Source organism: Magallana gigas, chromosome 9, assembly GCF_963853765.1.
Source record: "Magallana gigas chromosome 9, xbMagGiga1.1, whole genome shotgun sequence".
Taxonomy (NCBI): Eukaryota; Metazoa; Mollusca; class Bivalvia; order Ostreida; family Ostreidae; genus Magallana; species Magallana gigas.
Genome location: NC_088861.1, coordinates 30679399 through 30701457, shown reverse-complemented (window position 1 = coordinate 30701457; position 22059 = coordinate 30679399). Strand labels below are relative to the sequence as shown.

At 33.0% G+C, this 22059-nt stretch overlaps 3 protein-coding genes and 1 long non-coding RNA gene across 6 annotated transcripts in view; 2 read left to right on the top strand and 2 right to left on the bottom strand.

Moving 5' to 3' along the window:
- Positions 1–22059, top strand: part of LOC117691445 (transient receptor potential cation channel subfamily V member 1-like) — a 65933-nt gene that overhangs the window by 18463 nt on the left and 25411 nt on the right. The gene's annotated exons all lie outside the window — the stretch shown is intronic.
- Positions 1–22059, bottom strand: part of LOC117691427 (acetyl-CoA carboxylase-like) — a 135658-nt gene that overhangs the window by 99362 nt on the left and 14237 nt on the right. The window lies entirely within an intron of this gene.
- Positions 9782–11090, bottom strand: LOC136271352 (uncharacterized). Its single transcript, XR_010709287.1, has 3 exons — positions 10808–11090; positions 10461–10524; positions 9782–10207 (listed from the first exon to the last, which is right to left on the bottom strand). It is a non-coding gene; the product is annotated as an uncharacterized lncRNA (long non-coding RNA).
- Positions 13548–21828, top strand: LOC136271503 (tyrosine--tRNA ligase, cytoplasmic-like). Its single transcript, XM_066071629.1, is given in 13 exon segments — positions 13548–13698; positions 14148–14323; positions 14714–14843; positions 15479–15559; positions 15784–15835; positions 16165–16233; positions 16236–16346; positions 16839–16924; positions 18468–18600; positions 18944–19041; positions 19702–19895; positions 20457–20595; positions 21206–21828. Coding segments are annotated over 13 exon segments (1419 nt in total). The 5' UTR covers positions 13548–13659; the 3' UTR covers positions 21317–21828.

Sequence of the window (22059 nt, the reverse complement as noted above, 5' to 3'; positions counted from 1 at the left end):
GCTGTTACTATGGAAACAGTGTTCTGTAGTTTAATTGAAACAAAACAGCTGGTGTTTAAATTTGGATTGAGCTTTAGAATCAGAGGATAATCATTTGATAATCATTTAAAATTGAAATAAAAACATGTCAATTTTAACTCAAATCGTGACCATTCTTCCTATAAATATATACATGAATACTTTATAGCATGTCTGTCAGGGAAAAAAAACTTCGGATTTCAAGAAGATCAGTATCTCTGCACCAGTATCACAGTCAGTCTAAGTATAGCGATCTCGGAAATAACGCGGCAGTATTTCAGAATCGACCTACACCAAGCGGGAAACAATGTTAACATTTTTGTGTTTTTCTTCGGAAAGTCGAATTTAAAACAATTAATTTAATAAGTAAAATTGTCACGTTTATTGCTCAAAAAAGTATTCATAAGGACAGAATAAGATAAAAATATTGTAACGGGATTTCCCAGCAATAATAAGACAATCCTTTCTCCAAATTTCTTTAATGGTGTTATATATTTTTATACTCTGTAATATATTATGATAAAATAAATATAACATAATTGTATAATATCAAGTCATAAAATACATTAATATATTATTACAATAGAATTATCTTTAAAAATACATTTCCATTGAAATATACATATTTCCCACATACATATATTCAGTTCAAGATCAGAAAGACACAATTAAGGGAAATAACTCTTATCAATTTTAACATACAAAAGTTGTCTTTCTTTTACAGTAGAATATTAAAATACACAATTATAAAGCATACCAATTTATGGAATTGAGTCCGGTTCCAAACCGTTCAATATCTTCAATAACTGATGTTAATTGATCTGAATATTAAATATATATCTAAATACATGTTCCTTACATATATTTCCTATTCACAATATAAAACACTTTAATATTTCCTTAGAAATATTTACTATTATATATTAAGCTGTATTACAAATGCTTGTCCATCAGATTTATCTACATCTGGCACAATGAAAAAATACAACTTTACTTATCAGATTTATCTACATCTGATATATACAATATTTACAAAGTAATTTCTTCTAAATTCTTAATCCTGATATTTCATAATATAAACTCCAATTTTCTATAATATTAGTAAATGGTTAAAATAAAAACTTACATTGTCTGGATGTCTTCAAGTCTTCAGAATAAAAGGAATGACAAAATAAACTTCTCTGTTTAAATTCTGAGAGTGTTCTGCCTGAATATTGTTCACAAGACAATGAAAACTTTTGACCAATAAAACCCGAGAATTTTCAGTATCAACCAATGAATGTAAAATGTTTGAGTGTGTGTGTGGATCTAAAGGGGTGGAAGGCTCTAACTGAATACCTTGTTAGAAGAAGAAAGAATTAGAATTTATTTTATTTTCATTTCATAAACTTTTTATTTATTTACATTTATATTTTATTTTTATTTATAACTTTTAATTAAAAACACATCTACTACAAACTCCCCCCAATTAGAAAATGACGCCCCTGTCATTTAACTAATGGGAACTTACACACATATATACAGGTACGGTTAATCTGCATTCTACGACTGCAACATCAACTGAAATATAAGTCAATAAAAACAAGTTAAGTATTCTTTAAAACATCAAGCATTGTTTTTACAATTTCACTCTCATACTTTTTCATCTCCTGACATTCTTTCAAATTGTGAAGAAATTCACACTTTTTCACCCAGTCTTGTGTACTTGTATGTTGCTGTGTTAGCACATATTCCTTCATCCAATTCGGCTTTCTCTTCTCCCTTGTACTTCTCCTTGGTAATGGTCTTTCTTCTTCTTCCTCTATAATACTATTCTCTCTCTCTGGCGCAGCATCCTGTGGTTGTTGCTGCTGTTGAGGAATTTGTGCCAGTTCCTCTGCTCTCTCTGCTCTGTCATCTACTCTCTCTGCTATGTCATCTACTCTCTCTGCTCTGTCATCTGCATCATGATGCTGTATTATCTCCATATTCTCATTATATCTGTGTACATCTACATCTTCCTTCTCTAACACATCATGTGTGATGTATCGTGTCGGAACTCTTTGTAATGGTACCATTTCTATATCATCATCGGAGCTACTTTCTTCTTCTGAATCAATACTCTTGAGTGTGTCGTTCTGAGTATCTCTGATATTCCTAACTCTATTCCTAGTCCTCGGTTTAGGCTTAGGTTTGAGTTTTAGAATCTCTGTGTCTAATTCTTCTACAGTTTTGTTTGATTCTAGGTGTCCTATTGGGAGAAGTAAATTTCTGTGTAAAGTTCTGATCTTTCCTTTAGATGTTTCTTTTTGGATTTGGAATACTGGGATTGATGGATCTGGTTGGTCTAGTACTAAATATGGTTCTTCTTCCCATTTATCTGAGATTTTATGTTTCCCGTCAAATGATACAATCTTGACCAATACTCTACCACCTGCTCTTATTTCTGCTCCTCTAACTCTCTGATCATACCCTTCTTTCTGTTTCTCTTGTGATTTCTTCATGTTTCTTGTCACTAACTCATAAGCTGACTTCATGTTCTCTTTCAGGTTGTTGATGTATTTTGATGTTGATTTCCACTCTGTCTTTTGTAAACCAAATTCTTCATCAATAGCCAATCTTGGGTTTCTCCCAAACATTAGGAAGTAAGGTGATACACCCGTTGATTCATTTCTAGTACAATTATAAGCATGAACGAGAGGATTGATATGCAATTTCCAATTCTGCTTCTGTTCTGGTTTTAATGTACCTAACATGTTTAATAAAGTTCTATTGTATCTTTCGCATTGCCCGTTTCCCATTGCGTGATATGATGTTGTCCTAGATTTTCTCATTCCTGTAATAAGACATAGCTCTTTGATAATTTGGCTCTCAAAATTGGCTCCCTGTTCCGAATGTATTCTTGTTGGAATTCCATAATAATTGATAAAATTGTTGAATAATGCTTCCGCAGTAGTTTTTGCTGTCATGTTTTTAGTAGGGATAGCTTGAGCAAACCGAGTATAATGATCTGTCATAACTAAGACATGCTGGTAACCTCCCTTGCTCTTTTCCAATGTCAAGAAATCTATACAAACTAACTCTAATGGATAAATTGAAGTAATGTTGACTAATGGAGCTTTCTGATTGGTTGATTTTCTGTGAACACATCGATTACAGTTTTTGATCCAATTGTCAATATCTTGGTTCATTCCTACCCAGTAGAATCTATCTTTGATCAGAGATGCCGTTCTTTCTCGTCCAGGATGACCAAATTTTTCATGAAGTTCTGTTAAAACTTTGTCCTTATATTTCCTTGGAATGACTAATTGGTTAATCACTTTTTCTGAAATTGTTGCTTCCCTGTAAAGAACATTCTTAACTGAATGAAGTTTACTGAAATTTTTAACTAATGTTAGTGAGTCATACCCAAATGCTAAATCTTCAAGTCTAGGTTTTTGTTTGCATTTTACATAATGAATCCATGTTTTTAGAGTTGGATCTGCACTCTGTTCTTGTTGCCAATCAATTTCTTGATTGATGATTTTCAGGTCGGGTAAATTCTGGTCTATGATTCTGGAATCTAAGGATAAAGATGTGATCAATGATTCTGCATGTACTGCTTGGCATACAGCTTGAAAGGAATCCCTACAAATAGATTGAAAATCATTATTAATATCAGGTATTCTTGATAAACTATCCGCGTCCTGATTCTGCTTTCCTGGCCTGTAAATAATATTGAAATCATAAGCAGATAATGCGGCCAGCCATCTATGTCCTGCAGCGTCAAGTCGTGCTGTTGTCAAAACATATGTTAGTGGGTTATTGTCAGTTAAAACTGTAAATTTATGTCCATACAGATAATCATTAAATTTTTCAGTAATTGCCCACTTTAACGCTAGAAATATTCTAACTTGTGAGCTGGATAATTTTTTTCAGTTGGACTTAACGTGCGGCTTGCATAACTGATGACTCTTTTGTATCCATGCTGTTCTTGGTACAATACTGCTCCTAGTCCTAGCTTACTAGCATCTGTATGCAGTTCAAAAGGTAGCTCGTAGTCTGCAAATCATAGAATAGGTGGTGTAGTTAGAAGTTTCTTTAAGTTTTCAAAGGCGTCTTGTTGCTCTTTATCCCATCTGAATTCTTTTTTTTTCTGTTTGTTTTTCTTATCTTTAGTGCTGCTCACTTTGGGCATCATTTCTGTAAGTGGCTTGGATATTTTGCTGAAATTAGGGATAAATCTCCTGTAATACCCAATGAATCCAACAAATTTTCTGATTTCTTCTGGTGTAGTAGGTGTAGACCAATCTATAACTTTCTGCACCTTATCCGGGTCTGTCTCAATACCCGCTTCCGAAACAATATGACCTACATACTTAACCTTTTTCATGAATAAGTTGCATTTCTTTGGAGACAATTTCAGTCCTGATTCTCTTAGTTTGTCAAACACAAGTTGCAATCTATGCATATGTTCATCATAAGATTTGGAAAATATGATCAAATCATCTAGAAATATGAAGCAAATATTGAAATGTAAGTCTCCTGGACAACTCTCCATCAATCTTTGATAGGTTGCAGGACTGTTTGATAATCCAAAAGGAAGTCTGTTAAACTCGTAAAAGCCTAAAGGGCCAACAGTAAACGCTGTACGCTCCTTATGTTCTTCTAACAATTCAACTTGGTGATAACCTGATTTCATGTCTAGTATGGAGAAATATTTGTTGCCAGATAATGCGTTGAGAATCTCTTCTATACGTGATAAGGCATATGCATCCTTCTTTGTTCTTTGATTTAGTTGTCTATAATCTATGCACATTCTTAGCTTGTTGTCCTTTTTCCTCACTATGACCACGTTGCTTGAAAATGGTGAACTCGACCTCCTTATAATGTTTGCATCTAATAACATCTGTAAATGATTTCTGATTTCTTCAGGAATTCTTCTAGTTCTCTGTTTAAATGGTGTTTCATCTATTAATTCAATTCTGTGTTTCACCAAGTCATTAAATCCAATATCTGTTTCTCCTTTGGAAAATATATCCTGATACCCTTTCAATAAGGTCATGACTTTTTGTTGTTGTACAAAATCTAATTCATCATAAGGAATTTTGACATCTTACAAGTGTGCAATCTCTTCTGGTTGTATGCTACATGTATGAGGAGTATCAATAATTGACACTGGATGAAGCTCACAAAGTATTTCCGTTGGATTGACTATAACTGTTCTTGTTGTTAAATTGCTGATGTTCACAGGTATTTCCTGTTTGTCTTTGTATCGAAACATGACAACAGATGGTTCAATGTCCAAATCACTAGGAATTCTTGAGAACTTAGTTGATTGTAGAAGTGCACATGTTGATTGATACGGAATTTCTCTGTCTGCATATCCTCTGATTACTACTTGACTATTTGGAGGAATAATAATTTTTCTCTGTTCTGCTGATTTTACAATTCTGTTTTATGAGTTCTTTCTCCCTAAGCTGCAAACTCCTAAAAGCTAGAAACCATGGTGTTTGTAATGCTGTTTGTTGTAAAAATTTCTCTCCATTCTGTTGATGTGCATTACTGAGAAACAGGTTGATAATATTTGTCCCCAATAGTATTGGAACTGTTCTGCTATAGTTTGAGTCTGGTACTATCAGGAACAAACATGGTAAAGCTTCACAGTTTGGTATTCCAACTGGTTTAATATCTGTTTCAATGTAACCCAAATAAGTGAGTGAATTTCCATCTGCGCATTCTATGTTAATGAAATCCTTGATTGGCTGAATTGATTTGTCCTGAAGATAGTTGTCATAGAATGATTCTGATATTGTGGAAATAGTAGATCCTGTATCATTTAGGGCTTTGGCCTTTATTTCTGAAATCATCACTTCTGTTTCTGCTGATTCGCCAATTAGTTTTGGTTGATATTTGAGGCTCTGTATTCTTCGACCTGTCGTCTGCCTCTCGCCGACGGTCGACGTCCGTTTAAATTTCCTCTCAGATGATCAACTCTAACTCTACAGCCTATCTGCAAGTGACCTTTCTGTCCGCATCTCCAACATACAACATCATCAGTTGCTGTTTGGCTAGGATCATGGAATCTTGTACCCTGTGAATTGGAATTATAGAAACCAGTACTTTGAGGTGCTTGGAATCTATAACTGCTTGATTGTCCTCGGAATCTAGTTGGGGCTCTGTATCTCTGACTGTAGTGTCCTCTTGTCATTGTTCTTCCTCTATATTGACCATATTCTCTTTCTTTCCTCATTTCCTCTAATTCAGTGGATAATCTGTTTACAATTGTCCTCAGTTCCTCAGTTTCCTCCTTGTCCTTTTCTACTGTGGTTCTTTTGGCAGGAACTGGTTTATCAGAATCTGATTTTCTTTTCTCCTTATCTTCCTCTAATATTCTCATTGCTCGTCTCAATCCATCAAAATCTGTGTATTTGTCATACAGATGACCTGCAATATATTTTAGACTAGATTTCATTCCACTCCAAAACATATTCCTAAGCATGTCATTTTCATCATCTGGATTTACCAATCCTTGTATTATTGCCTTACTCAATAAATCCTCTAGATCCTCTAAACTACATCCCCATGCTGAAATGTCTTCACTTTCCTGTTGTCTTGCACTATAACAATTTGCCATTAATGTCTCTTTCTCCTCCACTGTACCATAGATGCTGTCTAATTTATACATGATTTCATCTACAGTTGCAGTTGGTCCAAGTCTCATTAAAACTCTCCCTGCTGGACCTCTTAAAGACCTACGAATAGCTAAACAGATAACATTCTCTGAATAACCATCCGTTTGGAGGCATTCTACTTCATATCTCCACTGATCAAACAAAATCTCACCCTTTCTATCACCTGAAAACAATACAAGTTTTGGAACACCACTAAGGGGAATAGGGGTTGGAGAATTGTGAGTAGAATCATGAGTAGATAGACCAGGATTGGGTGGGGATGGGCCATGGGATGGGACTGAGGGATTGACAGGGGGATTGGATTGGACTGGGTTTTGTACCATTTGTCCAGTATTAGGGTCTCTAGACTCCCTGTGTGACTCTCTATTCAATGACTCTGCATATGTCAAAACCCACTTTTTAAATTCTTCTGGATTACCACTATCAGGCTTAACATCTAATGCCTCTAGTGTTTGTGCCAAGTCATCTAATTCACTCTGAGCCATGATGACAAATAATATCAAACACAAAATCATGAAATAGATAGTTTGTCAACTCACTCAACACAAGCATAAGACAATATACAAATAACACAACACGAAAATTGTCGCGTAGCACTGTGCAATGAAACCGACGCGTTGTTCAATACCGCTTTAATTGAAAGTATTTGATTGTTAATTTATAGAATATTTTTTTTTAAGGTTGTTTCTAGTATTTAAGAAAAATCTCTGTTAGTAATACACAATATACTAATTGGGACACCTCAGACAGACAAAGGTTTGACCAGACACTGTGTACTTGGTTTTTTTTTTGCTGTATTGAGTGCTTAAATAATATATAAACACTAAATGTTCACTTGATGTACCACTAAATGATAAACCAATGTAAATCTCAAAGGTAGCAAGTCGTTTCGGCCTTTTCTACGCTCGGCCCTAAATATGTTTGGCCCTAGCAAGATTCGGCCCTAGCGAGATTCGGCCTTAGATACCTAGTCGTTTCGGCCTGACTTATTAATTACTGTTGTTTTAATAAATGTGTTTGTCACAGTAATTTCTGTGTTGATGTTTTTGGAAATGGTGTGTGTCCCCTATCTTCGACATCAAAGTTTCCGTCAATTAAGGTAATTAATCGACCATTTACCAAAGGGTACAAATTTAATGATGAGATTATAATAAGGCAGATCAGAGTCAACAGAGTTCGAAAATATTTCGGAGATAGTAATTTCAACACCCCCTCCATTTTCCTACAATGTAGTTTCGAATACGTTTTCTATAGTCTGTCCCAAGATATTTTTGCCGCATATTTTCTTAAATTATTCAATATTTATAAATACCTCTTGGTTCAGACGATGTTCATTCAATAGTATGAAAAAATCCGAAGATTTCCCCTTTGAAACGCCCCCTCTAGCTTGTCGGGTATCAGTACACGGCTAAAAATAAAAAGTCTACGAGGTTTTTCCATTGCCAAGGAGATGAAGACGCCCGGATGATAACGTTGAAAAATTGCGCGAGGTGTCCCGAGTATTTCCGAATGGAGAAAAGATGTCAACATTCCCCATTATAAATCTCCGTAGGAAATCTGTTTTCGTTCCTGTGAATTTTTACGAGAGAAAAATGATAATGTGGGAATGAAGTTATCTTGGGAATTTTCCCTTTCATCGATTTTAATTGCACTTCAGTCACAGGTATGTGTATTTTTATTAAAAATCGTTCAAATATGCAGCATTAATATCTTGGGACAGACTATAGTATCGAATCAAGCGCCCTCTATCACTTCTGACCGAAAATTTTGGGGCGGATTAATTTCAAAATTGCACTAGAGGTACATGTCAATAGACTTATTAATGAAGAAGGAAAAATAAGTGTGGAAATATGTAATTTAAACAAATAACATGATCGTTATTTTTATCGTACCGTTTTCCCGTCAAATTGAAATTGGACTTGAACAGTTTTCATTTTGCGTTACTTTATGAAATTGAATTTTCATGAAAACACTTTATAATAGTAATTAATGATAAGTAGTTGCCATTTGCCTTTGTTTTTCCCGTATATCTATCAATATATCCAGCCAAATAATACTTCTGTCGAAATGAACCGATACTAGGAAAACTACTCATGGTTCTATCTGAAGTCGTAATTTCATTCAAATTTCAATTATTTTTTGATATGATGCATAATATCATTTAATGGATTACAATTACTAATTATCCACTAAAAAGGGTTCAATAACAAACTTATTCTCATAGTTAGGTTTAATTGTTTTCACACTTTCGTTTTTTCTGGCTTGCATTTCCGGCAGTTCATATCTGGGTCACCTTTTTAATTTGTAAATAATACGGTAAATAATCATGCAAATGTCAAACAACTCCACACACCGATAGAATATTTATTTCTGTATTATAATTAAATAGCTTGGATTATTTTAAAAAATCTTAACTGCGTTTTTCACCAATGATTTTTCTAAAAATTATTCGATACTGGCAAATATTCGTTACCGGTAAAACGTGTGTAAATGATGAGACGATAATTGGCGTCAGTGTCATAATTCAAATAAAAAAGTTTTTGATTAACTTAATTCTCTTTTGATTATTTACCTGGGTTTAGAGAGTTGTCTACATCATAATTATTTAACCTGCTATAATTTTTTATTTATGAAAATTCCGAAAATAGGCTAAGAATGTCTAAGAATAATAAATAAATATTCAAACACTAAATAGAGTTCCAAAAATTGGCTAAGAATGTCTAAGAGTATTTCAGCGACTTATTAATACACTCTAAATACAAATAAGAATGTCTAAGAGTAATAAGTATTCAAACACTTATTAATACACAAATAATTAAACTCAGGCCGAAACGACTAAGGGTCAAACTACTTGGGGCCGAACCTACTAGGGTCCGAATTTATCAAGGACCGAACGAGGGAAAGGCCGGAACGACTAGAAATCAAATCAAACACCAAACTAATTTAACTTGAATTTCCTCAAACCCAGACTGTACAACTAAACCAAGTCTCGTAAGTCAAAGTCTGTAAAGTCAGTGAAAGTAATTAAATATTAGTTAATTAGAAACATAAATAAATATGATACTTTTTTTGATACTACTAACACTAACTAAACAAGATAATTGATAAATGATACCAAAGCAAAAAATAATGGATCAGCTGATCGATATTTACAATCTGTTTTCAACTTCAATTGTTTTTCCGTACGTACGTTACTATCTTAAACAAATGATAAATAAATACAGTTGAAGTAAATAAAGTTTACTATACATCCAACGTTGTTTATCCAAAGAATATAGAAGGCCTGTGGTCGCTAACGGTAGTTTGTGCACAAAAGTATAAACAAATTCGAGTTGGTTACTCACTGATCAGTGTCACTGAAGTGCTTTACCGGATGTGTAAGCCAAACTCTGGCTTCGGATATTTCCGGATATGTCGTAGAGGAGCTGTTTCCCGGGTTCTTTACGTTGGGCGCCATTTTTGTAACGGGATTTTCCAGCAATAATAAGACAATCCTTTCTCCAAATTTCTTTAATGGTGTTATATATTTTTATACTCTGTAATATATTATGATAAAATAAATATAACATAATTGTATAATATCAAGTCATAAAATACATTAATATATTATTACAATAGAATTATCTTTAAAAATACATTTCCATTGAAATATACATATTTCCCACATACATATATTCAGTCCAAGATCAGAAAGACACAATTAAGGGAAATAACTCTTATCAATTTTAACATACAAAAGTTGTCTTTCTTTTACAGTAGAATATTAAAATACACAATTATAAAGCATACCAATTTATGGAATTGAGTCCGGTTCCAAACCGTTCAATATCTTCAATAACTGATGTTAATTGATCTGAATATTAAATATATATCTAAATACATGTTCCTTACATATATTTCCTATTCACAATATAAAACACTTTAATATTTCCTTAGAAATATTTACTATTATATATTAAGCTGTATTACAAATGCTTGTCCATCAGATTTATCTACATCTGACACAATGAAAAAATACAACATCTGATATATACAATATTTACAAAGTAATTTCTTCTAAATTCTTAATCCTGATATTTCATAATATAAACTCCAATTTTCTATAATATTAGTAAATGGTTAAAATAGAAACTTACATTGTCTGGATGTCTTCAAGTCTTCAGAATAAAAGGAATGACAAAATAAACTTCTCTGTTTAAATTCTGAGAGTGTTCTGCCTGAATACAGTTCACAAGACAATGAAAACTCTTGACCAATAAAACCCGAGAATTTTCAGTATCAACCAATGAATGTAAAATGTTTGAGTGTGTGTGTGGATCTAAAGGGGTGGAAGGCTCTAACTGAATACCTTGTTAGTAGAAGAAAGAATTAGAATTTATTTTATTTTCATTTGATAAACTTTTTATTTATTTACATTTATATTTTATTTATAACTTTTAATTAAAAACACATCTACTACAATATCAATAAATAAAGTTATTTTAGGTACATGTTTTTCAATTAATTGTATGGTCGTAATTAAAGCTAAATAAATGTAGATATATTTTTACTTTGATCTCTAGTCAGGGATTTGAGCGACGTCTTCAACATTTTAGTTGGCCTAAAATCGTTGGTTAATAGGACCCTAAATGCATTTATATAACTAAGATAAAATGAGACGTTTCTTATATTTCAATATTAATCGGTAATGTAAAAAAAACACACAAATAAATTTTCTTTACATTAATATAAATCCAACATTGATAATTCTTAATAAACATTTTAATGATAAACTTTTATATTTATACTAATTCAATAATATTCATCTTGCAATGTACAATATACAATAGTTAAGGTAAAACATTTGAATTTAATAGATATCTTTTGACCAATACTAAATACAACAATTTTAAATTAAATTGAAAGCAGTAATTCATAGCATTTTTAATACCCATATTTAATTTTAATACAAGTTGTGTTTATCTTTTAAATTGAATTTTAATGGTTTAAAAATACCCCAAAACTAAGAATAGTTAAGATATTATTTCATTACCTCGAGTATAAAGAGCAAATTGAAGTTTTAAAATGTCGAATTTCGTGGTTTTTCAAAATGAAGAAAATACCCAATTTTACAACAATTTCAGTTAGATATATCTAGATATTCCAAGGTAGGTTTTCAAAAAGACTTGCATGTTCTTAAAAATTATACTTTTACCTTTCATATCATATAGATTTTAAAAGTGTGTATTTTAGTATACAAGGGATATGTCAGAATAAAAATGACCAAAAATTCCGAATTTTCTCAGATACAAATACAGAAATTCTATCATAGGTGACTTTATTGTTTATTTTATCTTTTGGGAGCAAAACATTTACATTTATTTAAATTTAAAAATGAAAATGTATCATTATTTGGGTTGATATCTGCAAAAAGTGGTTACCATGCCAACCATTCTAAGAAATCATTTTTTAAAAATAATTTTTTCAAAGTACACAAACTATGTTTGTAACTGGGTAGCTGTGTCAAACAGCAATTTGAAATAGGCCTGTCTATTTCATTGCTGCCACTCATCCATGGCTCTTTGAAATCAACAAGATCTGCCTGGCTTTTGAGTTAGGACTATGCAATCGGTGCATATTTTGCTTGAAACAAGTGTAATTTTTTACTTGCTTTAACGCAAAAAATAGATAGTTACGTCCTCCTAAGTCCAACGTCATGTTAAAATGGTTTTATGTAAAGTACCCTATTTTTATTTAGAGCTGTTCCTAGTGTGTGATTAGTTGGCCTTGCCCTGATGATTATACATTTGCTTGATAGAAATGTAAAACATCAGCTATTGAAATCCTGTATCATAAGGTCATGATCATCTCAAAACTTAAGAAAATAAGCAAACAAATTCATCATGTCAATTGTTAGAAGAATTTTACTGTTGACTTTATTTTACCACAATAACAAAGGCAAATCACATTACATGTAATGTTAATCAATCATTTTAACTATTTGGCTCCTATAATCATTCTTGAACCTAAAGACTCCCATCCAAACTGCATAAAATCTTGAATTTCAAACATCACCAACATATACAGCTGCATGTGCATTGGGATAATACAAGTATACAATGCCCATACACCCTTGCTTAAATGGTATTAAACTAATTCCATTCACATTTTGCATAAACAAAGGGGATAAACATTTTTAATGGATTCTAGAAAGCCATAGTTAATGTCAAAGGGACAAACCATACAACAATCGGGATGATATGAGTGCAATAATAATACATAAACATGTTAATCACAACATGAACCACACGTTCACTTTTGATAGCAAACTGACTGCAACAATTGATAAAAATGAAGTGTTTTAAGTTTAATTCTAATAATAAAACAATACATATTTGTAAGTAGATATAAAGAAGTTCCAAAGCTGAATTTTGGTGCACTCGATAATATAATGAAAAGCAGAATATCCGTGGAGAAATATATTTTGCTTAAAAATTGTAGATTATCAGAGTTTGAAAGGCACTGGCAAAAAATATGTGACATATTATTATGGTATACTAGCTATATTTACCTGATTCAATAGGTTATATAATGTACTACCCCCCCCCCCCCCCAACTCGCACATAAACACTTTTCTTTTATCTTATTCTCACTAAGTTCCTTTTTTAAGTAGTATACAGGTACATTTGTAAAGAGTTATATGCATAATATATAGGCCTACATTATGTTCTTTTTCTTTGAGAGACAAGCTATTACATTGTGAGATATGTGTACTTGTATCATTTGTATCTTTTTCTGCTGTCTTTGTCTTTGTCAATAAAACTTGTAAAAAAAAAGTTTAAACCATTACCAAATCTCTATTGGTGCTCTTTTTTAATGTATTTTATTTTTTCTATTGTAGGAAATAATAGGTGAGGACAAACTAAAGACAATTCTGAAGGAACAGGATGTCAAAGTGTACTGGGGGACCGCCACCACCGGGAAGCCATACTTGGCCTACTTTGTTCCCATGTCCAAGATAGCCGACTTCCTCAGGGCAGGATGCAAGGTACATTCAAGGAACCAAGGGGTGCTAATTGAATGTTAACAAAAACAGATATTGCCTCTCTTGGGTTTGAACTCGGGTCCTTTACCATAGAAATCTAGCTCAATTGTAACAATTGGTGTTTTCCAAAAACTTATATTTTGTCTTTTGTATTGTCTGAACTACATAATTTGCATGATACATGTAATGTCCTTTGCACTGCCTACATTGATAAGTTTTATCGCTCACTTTTTAAAATCTTTTAGGGTTTTTTGTTGGATTTATCTCTCAGTCACCATTTTGGTAGAATGTAAAAATTGTCCTTTAAAATCTCTTTCAGATAAATGCCTTTATATTAACACTCAGCGGTCATGGTGACCAACACATCTAAACATGGATAGTATATCCCCATTGATTTGTTGTAATCAATAAATATATCCAACTTCATGTGGTACCTTTATCTTTTCCATCAGGTGACCATTCTGTTTGCGGATTTACATGCTTATCTAGACAACATGAAGGCCCCCTGGGACCTCCTGGCTTTGCGAGTTCAGTATTACGAGAGAGCGATCAAAGCCATGCTCAAATCTATAGGAGTCCCCCTGGAGAAACTCAAGTTTGTCAAAGGATCAGACTACCAGCTCAGCAAGTGAGAGCAGCCATTTACACCTGTTTTCTGATTTACTGTGTTTCTTGTTATAAACAATTCTCAGTGAAATCTCTTATATACGTCATGAACAATAAAACTAAACAATTTAATAATGTTGAGCAGCAAATGTCTACTATATTTGGAAATTCTGTTTAGTATTAATCACATCTTCAAAATTTTTCAGATTCAATCTGAATCTGACCTGAATTGTTGATTCTGACCTTTAAGTCTATGTGATGTATTGTACAAATGTACTTTACTTCAGCATGGAATATCTCAGTAATGATTATCAGTATTTCTGAGCTGTAGAAACAGAACTGTTATGCACGTGTAGACTGTATGGATAGACAAGTGGGCGGGACTTGCAATGTGAATTTTTCTGATTGGCAGAGAGTACACTCTGGATGTTTACCGGCTGTCGTCAATGGTTACGGAACACGATGCCAAGAAAGCGGGTGCCGAGGTGGTCAAGCAGGTGGGGAATCCCCTGCTGAGTGGTCTCCTGTACCCAGGGCTCCAGGTACGGTAACAATATACAGGTACATGCACTGGTACTCTTCCTAACTGACCACTTCAGGTACAGCCCCTTTGTACAGATCTACATGACTGTTCAATTGATATGAATCTCCCCAGACCATAGTGGTTTACATTTACCTGCAAATATTTATTTCAGTTTCAGTTGAGTGGGAATCATGTACTATAATAAAAATTTGATTCCTTTGGTTATATATATATTATTAGTTAGGTTAGGGGGGCATTTTTTAAATCCATATCAATTTGGTAAATCTGTTTACAAATAAATATTTTATGGGTATGTGAACATGATGAATGTGAAGTAAAATTCTGTATTTTAGGTCATACATGTATATGTTCTCCTTACTTTGGAATTTAGAATTACCTATTTTCATAACACTGTTTTTTACTGAAATGTACAGTCTGAGTGTATTTATTAAAGCTAAAATAAAGATGTAATTTTTTATGTAGTTGTAAAAGTTGAAAAGTAACAATTTGGTCTATACATGAATTTAAATATTTTATTTAGTAATACTTTACTTTATCAATTAAGAGTTGGGGGGGGGGGGATAGATAACGTGCCGATATGCTATTTGGTGATCTGCAAGCTAACTTTTTCTGATTATTAGTTCTTTGTTCTAGGCTTTGGATGAAGAATATTTAAAAGTGGATGCTCAGTTTGGTGGTGTCGATCAGAGAAAAATTTTCACATTTGCTGAAAAGGTACTTTCCAAAGAATTATCTATATATTAAAATTTTATATCCAATACTGTTGTTAAGATTTCATGTTTCTTTCATCATTTGAAATTTATTTTAACTTGCTCAAATTATAATTTTATTGGCAAATGACATTAATCTAAAAAAGTTAAGAACTCCCAATTAAGAATTCTTGATGCACTGTACTGATACATGAATATTAAAATGTTCTTTGCTTCTGTTCTTTCTAGTATCTCCCCCATTTGGGTTATACAAAGAGAATTCACCTCATGAACCCCATGGGTAAATATTCCATGTTAAATTAAAAATACTATGGTAATCCCAATTAACGAACAAGGATATTGGAACACCAGTTTTATCTTTTTCACAGACTAGGAAGCACAAGTCAACTTAATATTTTTATATTAAACATCATTTAACGTTAATATTTCAAAATGTCAACAATATGTCCTATTTTCAAAATGATGAAGTCCCTTTATATATTCAGTCATTTACATGTAAACACCACACTCAAAAATCTACAGTAGGTGACTTTGATATTTTTTTTTATAAAAAAAATATACAAATTGAAATATTTTAGAATGACGTTTATTTTGAATTCTTTTAAACAGTTCCAGGTTTGACTGGAGACAAAATGAGTTCGTCGGTGGAGGATTCCAAGATTGATTTATTAGATTCCCCCTTGGTCTGAAGAAGAAGCTGAAGAAGGCTTTCTGTGAGCCTGGCAATGTGAAAGACAATGGCGTCCTGTCCTTCTGTCAGCACGTGCTGTTCCCACTACGAGGGAAAGAGGGTAAGGGGGTCATAAATATTTTGCAGTTTGTTTTTTAAGCACTGCCAGCTGCAGGCATGTGTGTTATTTCTCACAAACCATGAAGTACGAAACTAAAAGATTAATTAATGTACAAATGTAAAATAATGTTAGGAAGAGTAGATAGGAATAATAATAAACCAAGCTAATATTTTTTTTAACAAATTTGAACCTTATCTTTTTCAAAAAAACACTTTTTATGGTATTGAAAACTTTCCCTTTAACATTGTAAGTGTTAACATTTACTGAGTATTTTTTCAGCAGTTAATTTGTTGCAGACTCAAGAAAATGCCTAACGTTCATAATAGAGAGATATTCATCACCTAGTGTGTTTTTATTATGTCATTATTTAATTGCAAGCCAGACATTAGGTAAAAGAACAACAGAAGTATTTAAAGATTTTATGAAATAGTCTGCTTTGTTGTTTCTAGCGTCTTTCTGTAAAAAGCCATTTCATCCCATTACTTCTTGTAGGTTTCCTTGTAAAGAGAGTGCCTGAGTTTGGAGGCGACTCCATGTATGCAACTTATGATGAACTAGAGCAGGCATTTGCAAAAGAGGTAACAGTTAAAACATACCAGACTTTTTTCTTTTTTTTGACAAATTATCTTTATTGCAGACATGATAGACATAGATATGTGTATAATAAAATTATCACTTATAAAACTAAAGTTAAACTTCGTTATCTGAACTTGATGGGACTGTTTAAAATCTTCAAGATATTGGAGTATTTGAGATAAGAGATATTGAGGTTAAAATACTTTAAAAATAAGTGGCTGGGACTTACAAATCACTGCTAATATAGATATCCATTGTATTCAAGATATTTGTGTTCAAGATATTTGTGTTCAACTTTATATTGATGTGTAGAATCATCAAAATTTTCATTAAATTGATATCAACATTTAAGGTCAGACGACACGTTCCTCGAGAATTTTTTTTTGTTTCTACTTGTAATAAAGAGTTCCAATTAAAAATATTAATTTAATGATTATTTTTTAAAATGATTACAATTTTATTGGATGTGGTTACCTGTCTAGATGGCCGAGTGGTTAGAACCGTGGCCGCTCACTGCCAGAAGCGTATTACGGTATAGGTTCCAGGCTTGTGGTGAATTACATTGTAAAGTAATGCACTGCATAACCATTACTTCATGAATTTGGGCACTAAATTATCATAAATGATTACCATTACTTGATTTTCTTGAAGTAATGCATTAAATTATCATTACTGAGTTAAGTCATGCATTATCGTTACCATTACTTTGTTTTTAAAACTTAAAGCTTAATAAAGAGTTTTTGCAAATGTTTCAAATATAAAACACTCTTTAACATATTTACAGGTTCATGTTCAGCATCAGGTTCAAATTCAATGACTTATACAAGATTCATTCTTTATTTGCTCAATATTTAATCATCTTGTGGCATTATATGAACATATTACATAAGTAAATTGATATATAGACATTTGACGTGGTTCAATGTCAGGTATGAAATAGACACACAGAAGTACATGCATATATAACAGAAAACAAATTATGGAATAACGTTGCGGTTATTAAAAACTAAATATACCGTAGATACTTATAACGCTAATTTTGTGGCATTACACATTATTAGCATTACTTTGAAAACATGTAATGCATTGCAATGCATTACCATTACATTTAGCATTACCCCAAGCCTGATAGGTTCTAGAGGTTGTGAGTTCAAAGCCCCGCCCCGGCCGAGATAGAGTTCCAATATAGTGAATTTTGCTGTGCTGTATATGTATTTATTTTTATATCAGCAATTCAAGTGTAATTTCAAGAAGATTATATAGGAAATTGCATACTCTAGTATTTTGCAGAAATGCCTGGTAACTAAAGGTACCCTAATTTTTTGCAAGAAAGCTTGTCAAAATAGTAGTAAACCATCAACAAACTCCTGGAAAAAGTTATATAAAATTGAGGAACGTGTCGTCTGTCCTTAAAATGTGAATTTCGCACATGTGATATCATATGCTGATTTTTCTGGGTGGCATAATGTTTTGTAATATGTATGCATGTATATACAATGTACATGGATAAATTATAAGGATTTTAAATTTTGTTGTTTATAACAGGAGGTACATCCAGGGGATCTGAAGGCCTCCGTGGAGAGATATTTAAATGAGCTGCTGGAACCAATCAGGAAAGAGTTTGAATCGGCAGAGAACAAAAAACTAGTGGCCCAGGCTTATCCAGTGGAGAAGAAAAGTAAGGGAAATAACTTATTTTAAAACGCATGCTTATAGTGAAGTACAATGTAAAGAGTACATATTTTTAAGTTTAAAAATTCCAAATAAATTTTAACAACAGAAAGAGATTGAATTTTTTCTCTTTTTCATAATGATCATGAATTGGTTGGTCCTCTTAGAAAAATGAAAAAGTTCATGAAAATTATCAATTTAATGAAGAAAATCTGAATTATATTATCCCTGTTCAAATATATCTATAATTTAATCAGTGCAGTATCTAGGGATACAAAATTGTTATTAAAACTGCTGATATCATATGATTTCTAAACTGGTTTCTAATACTACCTTTATCCTTATTTTAGAGAAGCCCGGTCAGCAGGGAGGTGAAGCGGGCGGCTCCGATGAACTGGTTCCCTCTCTGTTAGATCTACGAGTCGGCAAAATATTGGACGTCAAAAAGGTGAGGAAATACTGTAAACCAACCTTAATTCGAGTTCGAAAAAAAAAAAAGATGTGGAAAAGACTTGGTTGCTAAATTAGTCGCCGCAAACCACTTCATTTTGAGGTACATCGCGAAATGAAGTCGTTGCGAATAATAGTTGGTTTACAGGAACATGAAAGACTTGTTGGTAGCCATCTGTTGTGTATTGTTCATGCCAATTACTTATATTTTTGATTTTGAAGGTAACATGTTTTTGATTGTGTTTTCTGTAATTGCAAGCAGGAGTAAAGCAATTTTAAGTTTTGCAGTTATATACATTAATTTAAAAGATATAGATTTTTAATGAAAGTTTGAATTTCTCTAACACGCAACTGCTAAAGAAGTTTTCTTTAAAATAATCAATTTGTACAGTGATGTGCTTTTAAAAAGAATCTGGTCAGATAACTCAACAATAAATGCATCAATCCAGTTCAATTACTCCAAAGAACTGCATACACTTAAGCATAAGAAATTTGCATCATCATGATATACATGTATTTCGTATTCCTAAAGAGCTTCATAACCATCCCTTAAGATTTTACCAGTTTACATACTAAGTATTCTACAACAGCAACTAAAAGTAAAATGACCTATGTACTTAATAAAGAATATTAACTAAATCTTTTAATTTCTTTGTAGCACCCTGACGCTGAGTCACTGTACGTGGAGACAGTTGACGTGGGGGAGGGTGAACCGCGGACCGTGGTCAGTGGATTGGCGGGGCTCTACCCCATGGAGGATCTACAGAACAGAATGGGGGTGTTCCTGTGTAACCTGAAAGCTGTCAAGATGAGGGGTGTGGTGTCACAGGCCATGCTCATGTGTGCCTCAGTGTAAGTCATTTCATGTGTGCCTCAGTCAGTGTAAGTCATTTCATGTGTGCCTCAGTCAGTGTGAGTTATTTCATGTGTGCCTCAGTCAGTGTAAGTCATTTCATGTGTGCCTCAGTCAGTGTAAGTCATTTCATGTGTGCCTCAGTCAGTGTAAGTCATTTCATGTGTGCCTCAGTCAGTGTGAGTTATTTCATGTGTGCCTCAGTCAGTGTAAGTCATTTCATGTGTGCCTCAGTCAGTGTAAGTCATTTCATGTGTGCCTCAGTCAGTGTAAGTCATTTCATGTGTGCCTCAGTGTGAGCTATTTCATGTGCCTGAGTTCCGGTTATTATGAATTTTTATAGTATATAGTTGCAAGGAGAAAAAGTGATTTGATACTTGTATAATTAAAGATATAGAATAATTACTTACTGTAATATGTTAACCACTTTGAAGACTAGAGAAAAGAAAACTAACCTTGCTGTTAACATGAATTCACCTTAAGTGTGCAACCACATGTGGTTTACGGTAATGTGCATAAGCTTTAACTTTAGAGTAAAGTTCTCTGTCTCTGCATTGTAGAGATGACCCCCGGGCCGTGGAACCCCTAGACCCCCCTCAAGGTAGCACTCCAGGGGACAGAGTGATGTTTGAGGGACATAAGCAGGGAAAACCAGAGGAGGAACTCAAACCCAAGAAGAAAATCTGGGAGAAACTACAGGTGTGTTACAATATACCAGTAATGAGGAAGCAGGGTGTCTATTGTGTGCATCTGTCAAACCATTCAGTATTTATTTAAACTATAAAATGGGTTTTTTGGTGATTCATGTGGGACATGAAGGTAGCGACATTGCAGAAAAAAGATGCGAGTTATGGGAATTAATTTGCAATGATCTTTACCTTCAGCACCCGCATGAATCATCAAAGAAAGCATTCGATTGTTTATATTTAGTTTATCTTTTAACCAATTAATAAATTGATTTAAAAAAGTAAGTAAAATACACTAAATTGCTGTATAAGTACATTAGCTAAAAGAAACAGCCAAATTGTCTCCTTTGAGACAGAGTCAGACATCATCATGATTATTTCGTGCAAACCGTGATTTTTCTTACGTCACCAATTGATAAACAGGGAGTGTCGACTTCATTCCTGTCAGTTTCAGCCGCTGTAGATTTCGACCAATCCATAAACGGGCGTGTTTCTCTAAAGCTATGAATTAACTATTAGTTTATGGAAGAAATAGAGGGAATCATACTTGATAGATGTAAATATTTGTATAAAAATTATGTAAAAATTCTAGGTAATTTTTAAAGTTTGAACGTCTATTGCAGGTGGATTTGAGAGTGAATGAGAAAAGTATAGCAGAATGGCAGGGCAATGTAATGAAGACCAAGCTAGGGAACGTTACAGCCAGCAGTCTAAAGTGCGTACCGATAAAGTGACGGAACAAGCCGGAATATAGACTCAAATTAATATCTGGAAAAAGTGCTCCATTAGTTATTGTTTCTGACTGACAGAAACCAGTTCTTCAAGACATATTCTATCCATGGGGGATTTTTTTTTACACCAGACATTTTCATTTTCAGTTCTACTCATGTATTTTTTTTAAGGTAGGGGGATTGGAGTTTGATTTATTATTAAATCAGAATGTGAAATGAGAGACCCTTGAATGTTTTCTGGAGGAAATTTACCCATGAATATTTTGCTTTCATGAAGAAACAAACTTTCTTTATAAAACAAGTATTACATGTATTATTTTGTCATGCTCAGTAGGTATTCTTAATGCCCTATGTAATACATGTACATGTACAATGTATTTTTTTTTTACTTCGCAAGAAAGCTCATGCACCTGATAAAGGGTCATATGTTGAAAATAAATTTTGTCAAGCTATTTTGAGATAAAATGATATTCGATGATTTTATTGATTTTTAATAAAACATGTGTCCACCTGTATGTGACTTTCAAACATTGTTTTCTCTTCATTGATGGGATATATATATACATTTTGTGTATGTTCTTGAAGTGTTGGCAGTTTTAATTATGGATGTCGTTCCGACTTTGAAAGAAGAGTGAATTGAATCACTAGCACCTGACGTTATATATTTTACTCGTAAATAAAATCAGCTGAAAAACTTGTTTTTTTTACAAATTTCAATTGACAAACTTTGTTTGATCCACAATTCA